General features: G+C 46.6%; 1 protein-coding gene across 1 annotated transcript in view; it reads left to right on the top strand.

Moving 5' to 3' along the window:
- Window positions 1–11,918, top strand: part of wasla (WASP like actin nucleation promoting factor a) — a 40,715-nt gene extending 28,797 nt beyond the window's left edge. The window contains exons 8-10 of the mRNA XM_056282016.1: window positions 4,431–4,957; window positions 9,998–10,106; window positions 10,896–11,918. Of these exons, the coding sequence (XP_056137991.1) occupies window positions 4,431–4,957; window positions 9,998–10,106; window positions 10,896–10,957 (698 nt within the window). The 3' untranslated portion in view covers window positions 10,958–11,918. The remainder of the gene's footprint in view (window positions 1–4,430; window positions 4,958–9,997; window positions 10,107–10,895) is intronic.
- Window positions 11,919–12,405: the final 487 nt, after the last annotated feature.

Here is a 12,405-nt window from a genome sequence, read left to right as displayed (position 1 = left end):
TCTCTCTCTCTCTCTCTCTCTCGCTCTCTCTGTCTCTGTCTCTGTCTCTCTCCCTCTGCCCAATATGTGCCAACCTGCACACATTTTGTGTACCAATTATGCAATTCTTGGCCAAACTACGCAGGTAAAAGATGCCAATTAAAACTACGCAGAAATAGCGTGGTGCCCTTTATTTTTTTTATTTTTCTGTTCAAATTGTGTATTTGATTCTTTGTGATAATGCATATCTCTGATTCCTGAGACTAAGCACAGGAGACAGAGTTTGTTGATCATGTTGACCATATGTTTTTATTTTCTATTTTGAGGGCATTTGGTATTTGGGAGGTTTTTCTGACATGGTTGGGGTTGTTATGTAAGGGGGTATCGTATATGGTTAAGGTGGATGGGGGGTTAAGTTGTTAAGTTCCTGTTCAGAGAGGAATTAGGCAGGGCTGTCCAATCTCTGGACAACTGTTCTTGCGGGCTATCGAAACATTTTTAAATAGATTTAGACTTAAATTTTCAGTGCTCTCTTACTGGGGTTGCCACAGTGTCCCACATTGGTGGTATCAGCACATGCTGATGGGGTGTATGTTTTCATACAAGATCAGAGTGATGGTAGGGGTTTTAATTGAGTGTTTGGGGCTGTATGAAAAGGCTTCCTCTGCAAAATTTAATTGGGAAAAGAGTGAGGCCTTGCAGGTAGGTCAGTGGAGAGGGAGGAATTCTCCCACTCTGCCAGGGAGTCTTTGGTGGGGGAGAACAGGGATGAAGGTTTTTTCCTATGAACAGAGGATTTTAAAAGGCAGAATTGGGAAGGTGTAGTTGAGAAAGTGTGTGCCAGGCTGTTTAAATGGAAATGGTTGCTACCTCAGCTTTTTTCTACAAAACGTACAGTCATCCCCTTTTCATCAGCGGGTACTGTGTGGAGAGTGTCTCTGACTTCCGGTTTCTGGGCATACACATAGAGGAGGGCCTGACCTGGAGCGTTAACACCACAGCGCTGGTTAAGAAGGCACAGCAGAGACTCTACTTCCTGAGGATCCTCATGAAGAACCACCTTACCACCTCACTGCTTGTGTCCTTCTACCGCTGCTCCATAGAGAGCACACTGACCTACTGCATCTGTGTCTGGTTTGCCAGCTGCACAGTAGCAGAGAGGAAAGCGCTCCAGAGGGTCATCACCACCGCCCAGAAGATTATCGGATGCCCAACTCCCCTCCCTGGAAGACCTATACAGTTCCCGCTGCCTTAAAAAAGCCCATGGCATCCTCAAGGACCCATCCCACCCAGGACACCACCTGTTTGAACTGCTGCCCTCGGGCAGACACTACAGGACAATAAGAGCTCGGACAAACAGACTAAAAAAACAGCTTCTATCCTCGAGCCGTAATCAAACTAAATGCTGCTAAGTCTTGATGCGTGACTTTTTGTGCAATATGTTGGTGTCCAGTAGAATGTGGAAATGAATGTGTGTGCTTTATGTTTTTAATTCTTTTTTATATTGATAAGAACTGCACTGTCAAATTTTGTTGTACTTGTACAATGACAAAGTTCTATTGTTTATGTTTATGTTTATTTATCGGGATCCCCATTAGCTGTGCCCTAAAGCACCGCTAGTCTTACTGGGGTCCACATAAAAACAATACATTTAATACATACATACATTTAAAACACATTTAAAAACAAGACAGAAAAACAAAAACAAAACAAACCAAAAATAGCAAAACCTACATTAAACTTTACAGTACACATAAGTCATCATCCAACAGTAAAGAGACATACATAAATCATTCCAATGTACAAACTGTTGAAACCATCCAGGCTATACAATTCAGTTCGAAACACACCTTACCCTGTCTTGTATGTGTGTGTGTGTGTGTGTGTGTGTGTGTGTGTGTGTGTGTGTGTGTGTGTGTGTGTGTGTGTGTGTGTGTGAGATATGTGTACGTATGACCATGTATTTTGCATCCTACAACTATAACATTCCAAGGTGTTTCTTTATTTGCTTTTTAAATAGTGATTTCTGTGTCAGTTTAGTCATGGGCAGTGGTAAGGAATTCCATGCTTTCATTGATCTGTATTCTGCTGGACGCTTCAGAAAATTAGTGTTTGGCTTAGGAAGTGAAAACCGGCCTTCTGTTGCCTGTCTAGTGGAATATGTATATGATTCTGAATTGTGTTTTAACTGACTGTAGTGATGTGATGGAGTTTTGTATTGTAAAACCTTCCATATTGAAGATAGAAGTGCAGCATTCATTCTGTCCTCAACTTTTAACCATTGTAGACAGAAGTGCATGCTGCTGATGTTCGTATTGTATGGACATTGGAGAGCAAGGCGTGCCGCCTTGTTCTGTACCAACTGGAGTTTGCTTAAATCTTTTTTCATGGCATTCGCCCATATTATTTGGCAATAGCCAAGCTGTGAGAGAACAATAGTGTGTATTACCATTTTAGTCAATCTGGTGTAAGGTATTGTCTGCATCGCCTTACCACTGCCAATGCCTTACCCATTCTGTTTACAACAATGTCAGTGTGTTTTGACCAGGACAGCTTATTGTCAAGAATGATGCCCAGGAGCTTAGTTTCCTTTACTTGTTGGATTGGTGTTTTATTTATAAAGAGTTTTAGCTCTGGCTCTTTCCTAAGAGAATGATTTGAACCAAATATAATGCTTTTCTATTCTATTCTTATCGGGGAAGGGTTCTGGTTGTCAATAACTTGATTTCCTTGACCCGATGGCACAGACTGATGGTGCTACCTCCCCCAAGGGGCCTTATTGAGGAAATCCAGAGGATCATTGTGGATTTTTTCTGGTCAGGTCAACACTGGATTAAGGCAGCTGCATTGTACTTACCAGTACATGAGGAAGGACAAGGCATCATGGATGTCCCATCCAGGATAATGTCATTCAGGCTGCAGACTGCACAGAGACTGTTATATAACTGGACTCAGCTAGCAGGACATGGTCCGATTGTTACTGAGGAGGCCTGGCCAACTTGGTTATGATAAGCAACTGTTCCTGCTCCAGGCTGAGGTTGTGGACCTTACAGAGTTGACATCCTAAAAATCAGTCTTGCAATCATGGCAGATCTTCAGTTCCCACTGAGCAACCATTATGACACCAGGGATGTGGATTTTTAAGGAGCCATTGTCTGGTAATGTTTTAATCAACTCCCAGGTCTTTTTGTCTTGTCTGTCAGCCTGTGGTCCAGCTTGCAAGAGGCTCGTTATGTCAAGCTGGACCATCTCATGAAACAACTGTTTTATTGAACATCTTGCAGAGTAGACAGGAATCAAGTCTTTTAGACTGCTGTACAGGTTGGTGGAGGAGGTCTGTGCATCTCTGCCAGGGCCCCTCAGAGCATTAGCTGGGAACCATACTCTGTCTCACCAGTGGTATCATGAATGTGAGTATGTATTTCCCTCTCTGAGAGTCTCTCCTGTTGTTGGGCAGTGGCAGGGGGTAATTTGAGAATATGGGTAAGAAAGCAGCTTACCACTGTGTTAAAGTGTTACACTCATGCTCTGCAGGGATAAAGGTGTTGAGGTGGAGTGAGTTTTTTGGCCCACATCCTTCTTCCCCATAAGGATGTTGGCAGTCCCCGTATAAGCCCCCCATATACAAATGGATGGGGGACCTCCAGTGGAGGATTGTACATGGGACTATAATAACTATAACTATAACTACAAACGGATATGTGGGGCACCTGGATCCTAGCATAGGGGAGGGATGTCCTTTCTGTTCTAGCAGGGAGTCATTACAGCACCTTTGATCTTGTGTCCTACACTTCAGGGTTTATTTAGTCGTTTAGTTTCATGGTTTCAGGGTCTAGGGGAAAGTTTATCTTTTATTTATGGTCCATGATTTTCAGCTGCAAAAAAGTCTGCATGAAAACCAGGAAGAACCAGATTCCGGGTCAGGGTCTGAGGTCAGTGGATCCTCTACTGATGACAGGACTGATGGCTGCATGACTGGAATTTGAGTACTATAAACTGAAAGGCATACAGACACCTTTATGAATGTCTGGGGTGTTGTGTTCTGTTGAGGGTTTGTGGTTTGTTAATTTTTTGATAATGTTTGGTTTTATTTGGTTTTGTTTTTGTTGCCTTTTTTTAACACAGACTTTGGTTTGGATAGTGTGAGTAAATTGTAAATAAAGGTCTTTCTAAAATTCAAATCTCTGTCCTCTCTCTTGTGGATCTGTCAGTAGGGGAGGTGACAGAGGGAGTTGCTGGGTTGTCTTTTTCTGTAGTACTTTTAATATAAGTGGTTGTGTACTGCAGTACTGTGGTTCTCCGTGACATGTGAAGCAGTAATGTGGTGTAAGTATAAGTGCAGTAAAACAGTAGAGAGCAATAGTGAAACATAGTAGAGCCAGTGAGTATGTTTGTAAATCTGTTGTTTCTTTTCTAGTCTGGTTCTGAATGGTTATGTTTTGTCTTCTCAGCCCCTCCTCCTCCCCCCTCCCGTGCTGGACCCCTTCCTGCTCCTCCTCCTCACAGCTCAGCTCCTCCTCCTCCTCCGTCCAGAGGAGGGCGGGCTCCTCCTCCTCCTCCTCCTCCTCCCCTGTCTAGGGCCCCCACCTCAGCCCCACCGCCTCCACCCCCATCCAGGCCTGGTACCCTGGGCACCCCACCTCCCCCCCCCACCAGGGGGTGTCACCAACCCACCCACCAGTCAGCTCCGCCTTCACACACTTCCCTCACTCCACCAGCCCCACCGCTGATGGGTGGAGCTTCTCCTGCTCCACTTCCACCACCGCCCCCCCCTCCCCCGCCATTCCCCCCATCCCAATCTGAGCCAGAGGGTGTGGGGGAGCCGGGGCAGGGGGAGAGTAATAAGTCGGCCCTGTTGGAGCAGATACGAGGAGGAACTCAGCTGAAGAAGGTAGACCAGAACAATCGACCACCGGCATCCAGCGCCAGCCGAGATGCCCTGCTGGATCAAATCCGCCAGGGGATCCAACTGAAGACGGTGAGTCCAACATCCAGTACAAAACATGAAATAACTCCAGTTTGATCATGTCTCTGTATTGGTCCCAGTTCTCTTTACTGGTCTCTGTATCGGTCCCACTTCTCTTTACTGGTCTCTGTACTGGTTGCAGTTCTTTTTACGGGTCTCTGTACTGGTATCAGTTCTCTTTACTGGTCTGTTTCAGTTGCCGGTCACATCTCATGTTATTGTCTGTTTTCCTCATTGCTGTGGAAACCTTATATGATGAAAGCCACTTCTGTGCATTAAAACCCCATTTAGACAGGATGAGTTTACAGGGTATCATGGGTAATAGAATGTTTTCATGGGTCCTCGGTAATTTGAGTCATAATAATAATAATAATAATAATAATAAATCAATCTTGTATAGCGCTTTTCAAGTACTCAAAGTCGCTTTACAATAAATGGAGTGAAACAAGACGACAGATGAACATAACACAAACATACAGGGGTGGATGGGAAGGGGGTCTACGAGAGGGAGAAGCGGCAGCCACAGACGACGCCAGCAGTACTCTCCGACTTGGACAGATATAAAGGGAAAGAAAAACAAACATCATAAATCACAGATGCAGGTCAAGCGCTCAGTCCCCAGCCTGCCCCAGACCAGGGGTGTATGAGCAGACGGGGGGGGGGGGGGGGGGCACGAGAAGGCAATGGAGAAAAGGTGTGTCTTGAGATGGGATTGGAAGAGTGGGAGGGATTCTGAGTCTCTAATGATTTGGGGAAGTGAGTTCCAGAGCCTGGGAGCTGCTCTGGAGAAGGCTCGGTCACCAAAGCCGCGGAGGTTGGACCTGGGGGTAGAGAGAAGGGAGGCTGAGGTGGATCTGAGGGACCGAGAGGGTTGGTAGGGGGAGAGGATATTGGTGAGGTATGGGGGAGCTAGTTTGTGAAGGGCTTTATAAGTAAGAAACAGGAGTTTGTAATTGATCCGGTGGGAGATGGGTAGCCAGTGGAGGTCTTTTAGGACTGGGGTGATGTGGTGCCAGGATTTGGTGAAAGTCAAAAGTCAGGCGGATGCGTTCTGGACCAATTGGAGTCTCTTGATAGAGCTAGCACTGATGCCATAGAGGAGTGAGTTGCAGTAATCAAGGCGGGAGGAGATGAAGGAATGGATCAGTATCTCAGCAGCAGGGCGTGTGAGAGAGGATCTTATTTTTGCAATGTTGCGAAGGTGGTAGAAGGAGGATTTTATCATTTGGGGGATATGTGGCTCAAGGGAGAGGCTGGGATCAAGGATCACACCAAGGTTGCATGCCTGGGGGGAAGGGGAGACAGTAGTGCCATCGATGGTGAGTGCAAGGTTGTTGTTTTGGCTGAGAGTGGACTTGAAGCCAATGAAGAGGAGTTCAGTTTTGTCACTGTTGAGTTTGAGGAGGTTTTGCTGCATCCAGACTTTAACTGCAGACAGACAGGAGTCGATGTGAGAGAGGGGTGGATTGTGAGGGGATTTGGTGCTGAGGTATATGGGTGTCATCAGCATAAAAGTGGAAGTCCAAGTTGAAATGGCGGAGAATCTGATCAAGAGGTAGGATGTAGATGATGAAAAGGAGTGGGCCGAGTACAGAACCTTGGGGAACACCTTGTGTGACTGTGGATGGAACAGAGGAGTGGTTGTGAAGTGAGATGAAGTGTGACCTGTTGGAGAGGTAAGACTGGAGCCAGCTGATTACGGTGCCTTCAATACCGACATCTTTCAATCTGGTGAGCAGGATGTTGTGGCTCACAGTATCAAAGGCTGAACTCAGATCGAGGAGGATGAGGATGTTAAGGGCTCCAGTATCAGCAGAGATGAGGAGGTCATTAAGTACTTTAAGGAGTGCAGTTTCAGTGCTGTGGAGTGGGCGAAAACCAGACTGGAGGGGTTCGAGTAGATTGTTGGAGTGTAGGTAGGTTTGGAGTTGTGTGGCGATAATGCGTTCCAGGGTTTTAGAGAGGAAGGGGAGATTGGAAATTGGCTGGTAGTGGTTGAGGCAGGATGGATCAAGACCAGGTTTCTTGAGAATTGAGGTGACAGCTGCAGTTTTGTAGGAAGAGGGGACAATTCCATGGGACAGTGAGGAATTGAAAAGGTTGGTGAGGTAGGGGCATAGGGCAGGGAGGCATTTCTTCAGTAGGGGGGTGGGGAGGGGATCAAGGGAGCAGGTTGTGGATTTTGATGAGCTGATGAGTTCAGAGATATTGGTAGGGGCAACTGGAACAAACTGGGAGAGGCGGTGATCAGGGGGAGGGGTATGGAGGTCAAGAGGGATGAGGAGAAGAGGGGCCGGAGTAGGTGCTGCTGAGTCAGACGCAGGGGACAATGATTTGTTGATAGCGGCAATTTTGTCTGCAAAAAATTGGAGAAATGAGTTGCATTGTTCAGCAGTAGAGTTGGAGAGGGCATCGGCACGGGGCTTGAGGAGGTTATTTACAGTGGAGAAGAGGGTGCCGGGGTTGTGGTTGGAATCATTAATGATGGTGGAGAAATAGGCAGACTTGGTGGCGGTGAGGGCCTCTTTGTAGGCAGAGAGGTGGAGGTTATGGGCCTCTTGATGTACAGTGAGAGATGTTTTCTTGGCAAGTCGTTCCAGTTGGCGGGCAGTCTGTTTCATTGTGCGGAGCTCAGGTGTGAACCAGGGTGCAGAGTTGTTGAAGGAGACTGTTTTTGTTTTGAGAGGGGCCAGTGTGTTGAGGGAGGCAGACAGGGTGGTGTTGAGGTGATTGGTGAGATCATCAGGTAAGGTAGAGGCTGGTTCCAGGGGGGGAGAGCAGAGGAGAGCAGATCGGAGAGTTGGAGGGAGTCAATAGATTTAGTATTGCGTAATGTTATTTCTCTGAGGAGGTCTGGCCGAGGAGTTGGGGATGGAATAGTGAACTGGATGAGATTATGGTCTGACAGAGGAAATGGGGATGGATGGATGTTGTGTATCGGTAGATTGACAGAGCAGACCAGGTCAAGGATATGGCCTTTGACATGGGTGGGGAAAGGGACGTGCTGGGTGAGGTTGAAATTGTCCAATAGAGTGATGAATTCTGATGCAAACTTACAGGTGGGTAAATCAATGTGGATGTTAAAATCACCGAGCAGTAATAAGTGTGAGGAGAGAGATTAGGCTATTGTAAGGAGTTCAGAGAGGTCAGACAGGAAAGATGGATTTGGTGTGGGTGGCCAGTAGATGAGAATGACAGCCATTGAGCAGGTTTTAAAAGCGAGGAATTCAAATGATGAGACGGTGGGGAGTGAAAGCTCAGTGGTCCTGAAGTTCTGATTGAATAAGACAGAAAGACCACCTCCATGACAGGAGGGACGGGGTCTGCAGATGTAGCCAAACCCAGGGGGGGATGCTTCGTTGAGGGAGAAAAAGTCGCCAGGTTGTTGCCAGGTTTCAGTGAGCAGGAGAAAGTCAAATGAATTATCAGTGATTGTTTCATGTAGGATAAGGGCTTTGTTATTTAGTGATGGGTATTAAGGAGGGCAAGGTTGATGGAATGAGAGGGCAACGTAGTGGGGGCATGCTGGAGAGGTCTGAGGTTGTCTAGGTTAGTAGTGCGGGGGGATGCAGCGGAGGGGGGGGGCGGTGGGAACATACGGTTTGGATGTGGGATATCGTATCGGGGTTAGTGGAAGGATGTAGATGACTGGAGTGTCTGGGGCCGCGATGAAGATAATGGCGGCAGCGGAGGAGGCCGGCAGACAGAGCAAAGGTGCGTCCAACAGAGGATAGCCGGTAGTTTTTGTTGAGGGGCAAGAGTTCATCAGGAGAGTAGTGTAAGGGAGGAGGAGGGAAACTAATCAGGGGAGAAAATAAAAAGGGAGACCAGGGTATTCTATGTAGTCGTAATAAGGGGGGTAACGTAAGTAAAATCAGAAGAGGGCAGCAGAGTGTTGGTTCCATGAGACGGGTGGGTTAATAACGCTGGAAACGTAGGAGGGATAGCGCAGAGCACGGATGGGATGAGGCTAGCTACTCACCATATGAAGGGGAGTGCCGCCAGGGATGGTGATGTCCAGATTACGCTAGTCCCAGTTGATGATGGCCCAAAGAGGGATAGTGTCCACTGCCGAGGGAAAATAAAGAAAATAGTCCAGCGGGGGTTGGGGGGCGGAGCCAGATCCGCAAACTAGCATGCAGAACCAGGAGGTCAGAGCTCACGTAACGGTAACGTTAGCCGGGTGGTGGTTAGCCAGTTAGCTAGTTAGGTGGCTAGCACGGAGGGCCGAAAAAACGGGGACAGAGAGGAGAAAGACAAGACGGTGGGAGAAGCGGCAGCCACACACGACGCCAGCGGTACTCTCCGACTTAAACAGCACACATACATACAAAAGGCGACGAAGACAAAAAAGAAAACAACAGCGAATCCAGCCGACAACAGCCGAGCAGTGGCAAAGAGGGTAGACGCACACACACACACACACACACACACACACACACATCAGTCTGGACGCCTTTTAAAGTTACGGCCAGTGGAGCTTCATTGTTGAACATGCCAGACATCATGTTTCAGTCAAAATCTTAAAGCTAACACGGCACCCAAAAAAGGAGAAACAAGATGCTGGAGAAGAAAAGAAAGTGGTTCCCTTGTATTTGGAGGGAGCGATGGTGTTGAAGTCAGCTGGAAATCAGCAAAACTACCAAGTGTGGGCGCCATGGGACAGGGACCATGTGGTGTGTTCCTCTGTTTGTAGACCTGACTGGACAAGGTGCAAAGTTTTCCTTATTATGCAGTATAAATGGAATCAGAATCAGGCCTACTCTTAAGATTAAAACCTTTTCAGTAAGTGAGGGTCAGATCTGCCTAAAACAGCTTGCAGACTGACCTCGCAGCCCAAATTCAAAGTCCAAAAAAGGTGTTCGGAACAGCTCTAAGTTATTCTTCCATCCATCCATGATCCAAATCGCTTATCCTGCTCTCAGGGTCGCGGGGATGCTGGAGCCTATCCCAGCAGTCATTGGGCAGCAGGCGGGGACACACCCTGGACAGGCCCCAAGTTATTCTTATTGCATTTAAATGAAAAGAGCTGGGCTTGGTTCTGTTCTACAGGTCTTGGATCATCCAGATTCTGGTCCACCCACTCCTGCTCCCTCCTCAGGCATCGTGGGCGCCCTGATGGAAGTGATGCAGAAGAGGAGCAAAGCCATCCATTCCTCTGGTAAACTGACAGTAATACCACAGTATATACTGATACACATGGTACACAGACAACATGACCTCTAACAGTACTAACATAATACCATGGTACATACTGATACATATGGTACACAGACAACAGTACCTCTAACAGACTAACATAGTACCATGGTACATACTGATACACATGGTACACAGACAACAGTACCTCTAACAGTACTAACATAATGCCATGGTACATACTGATACACATGGTACACAGACAACAGTACCTCTAACAGTACTAACATAGTACCATGGTACATACTGATACACATGGTACACAGACAACAGTACCTCTAACAGTACTAACATAATGCCATGGTACATACTGATACACATGGTACACAGACAACAGTACCTCTAACAGTACTAACATAGTACCATGGTACATACTGATACACATGGTACACAGACAACAGTACCTATAACAGTACTAATATAGTACCACAGTACATACTGATACACATGGTACACAGACAACAGTACCTCTAACAATACTAACATCGTACCACAGTACATGCTGTTACACATGGTACACAGACAACAGTACCTTTAACAGTACTAACATAGTACCACGGTACATACTTATGCACATGGTACACAGACAACAGTACCTATAACAGTACTAACATAGTAACACAGTACACAGACAACAGTACCTCTAACAGTACTAACATAGTACCACAGTACACAGACAACAGTACCTCTAACAGTGCTAACAGAAATTTTCAGATGTCTGTAACTGTTATGTGGCATGTATTTTCTGCAGATGAAGATGAGGATGATGAGGATGATGAAGATTTTGAGGAGGATGATGAATGGGATGACTAGTGGGGGATCCCCCATACACACACACCCACCCTCTCCTCCAAGTGACTTCAAAAATATCCTAACTTCTTCCACATACTGACTAAAGTTGTAACGTCGATGTTGAGTTTGCTGTATATTTATTATTGTTGCCTTTTTGTTTTTTATTGATGTGTGCAATACCTCATTCATTTAATCTGAACCTCCTGTCATTCAACCCTTCCATTAAGAGTTGTTGCATCCACTTCCTGCGGGACTTCCTGCTCTACAAAAGGCACTTATTTCCTGGAGAGGCAAGAGAAAGGGGCGACCCTCTCGGTTTACTAACTAATACTTAGTTTACTAACTGGGTTTAACCTGCCCGGTGTAGCCTGGTTCATGCTACATGTCAGACCAAGCCAACCTGTCTCAGATGAAGTTCCATGCTAGCTAGCAACAGCTGGGTTTAACCTCCTGCCTGGTGTAGCCTGGTTCATGCTACATGTCAGACCAAGCCAACCTGTCTCAGATGAAGTTCCATGCTAACATTATTTTCTGGAGGAGCAAGAGACATGGGTGACCCTCTCGGTTTACTATCTAGTACTTAGTTTACTAACTGGTTACTAGCTGGGTTTAACCTGCCTGGTGTAGCCTGGTTCGTGCTACATGTCAGACCAAGCCAACTTGTCTCAGATGAAGTTCCATGCTAGCTAGCAACAGCTGGGTTTAACCTCCTGCCCGGTGTAGTCTGGTTCATGCTACATGTCAGACCAAGCCAACTTGTCTCAGATGAAGTTCCATGCTAGCTAGCAACAGCTGGGTTTAACCTCCTGCCCGGTGTAGTCTGGTTCGTGCTACATGTCAGACCAAGCCAACTTGTCTCAGATGAAGTTCCGTGCTAGCTAGCAACAGCTGGGTTTAACCTCCTACCCGGTGTAGTCTGGTTCATGCCTGGTTCATGCTACATGTCAGACCAAGCCAACTTGTCTCAGATGAAGTTCCATGCTAGTTAGCAACAGCTGGGTTTAACCTCCTGTCCGGTGTAGTCTGGTTCGTGCTACATGTCAGACCAAGCCAACTTGTCTCAGATGAAGTTCCGTGCTAGCTAGCAACAGCTGGGTTTAACCTCCTGCCCGGTGTAGTCTGGTGTGTGCTACATGTCAGACCAAGCCAACTTGTCTCAGATGAAGTTCCATGCTAACATTATTTCCTGGAGGAGCAAGAGAAACGGGCGACTCTCTTGGTTTACTAACTAATACTTAGTTTACTAACTGGGTTTAACCTGCCTGGTGTAGTCTGGTTCGTGCTACATGTCAGACCAAGCCGACCTGTCTCAGATGAAGTTCCATGATACCTAGCAACAGCTGGGTTTGACCTCCTGGCCAAGCTAACCGTGTGCAGACATCTTTTTATTGATATTCGTTTTGAACGTTTTGGCCTTGTTTTAATCAGAGGGGAGGTCGGATCCTTTTTGTTGTGTTGGTAAAGGCTGA

The sequence above is a fragment of the Lampris incognitus genome, chromosome 6, assembly GCF_029633865.1.
Source record: "Lampris incognitus isolate fLamInc1 chromosome 6, fLamInc1.hap2, whole genome shotgun sequence".
Classification (NCBI taxonomy): domain Eukaryota; kingdom Metazoa; phylum Chordata; class Actinopteri; order Lampriformes; family Lampridae; genus Lampris; species Lampris incognitus.
Note: the sequence above shows the minus strand (reverse complement) of the source record. Positions and strands in the feature narration are given on the sequence as shown.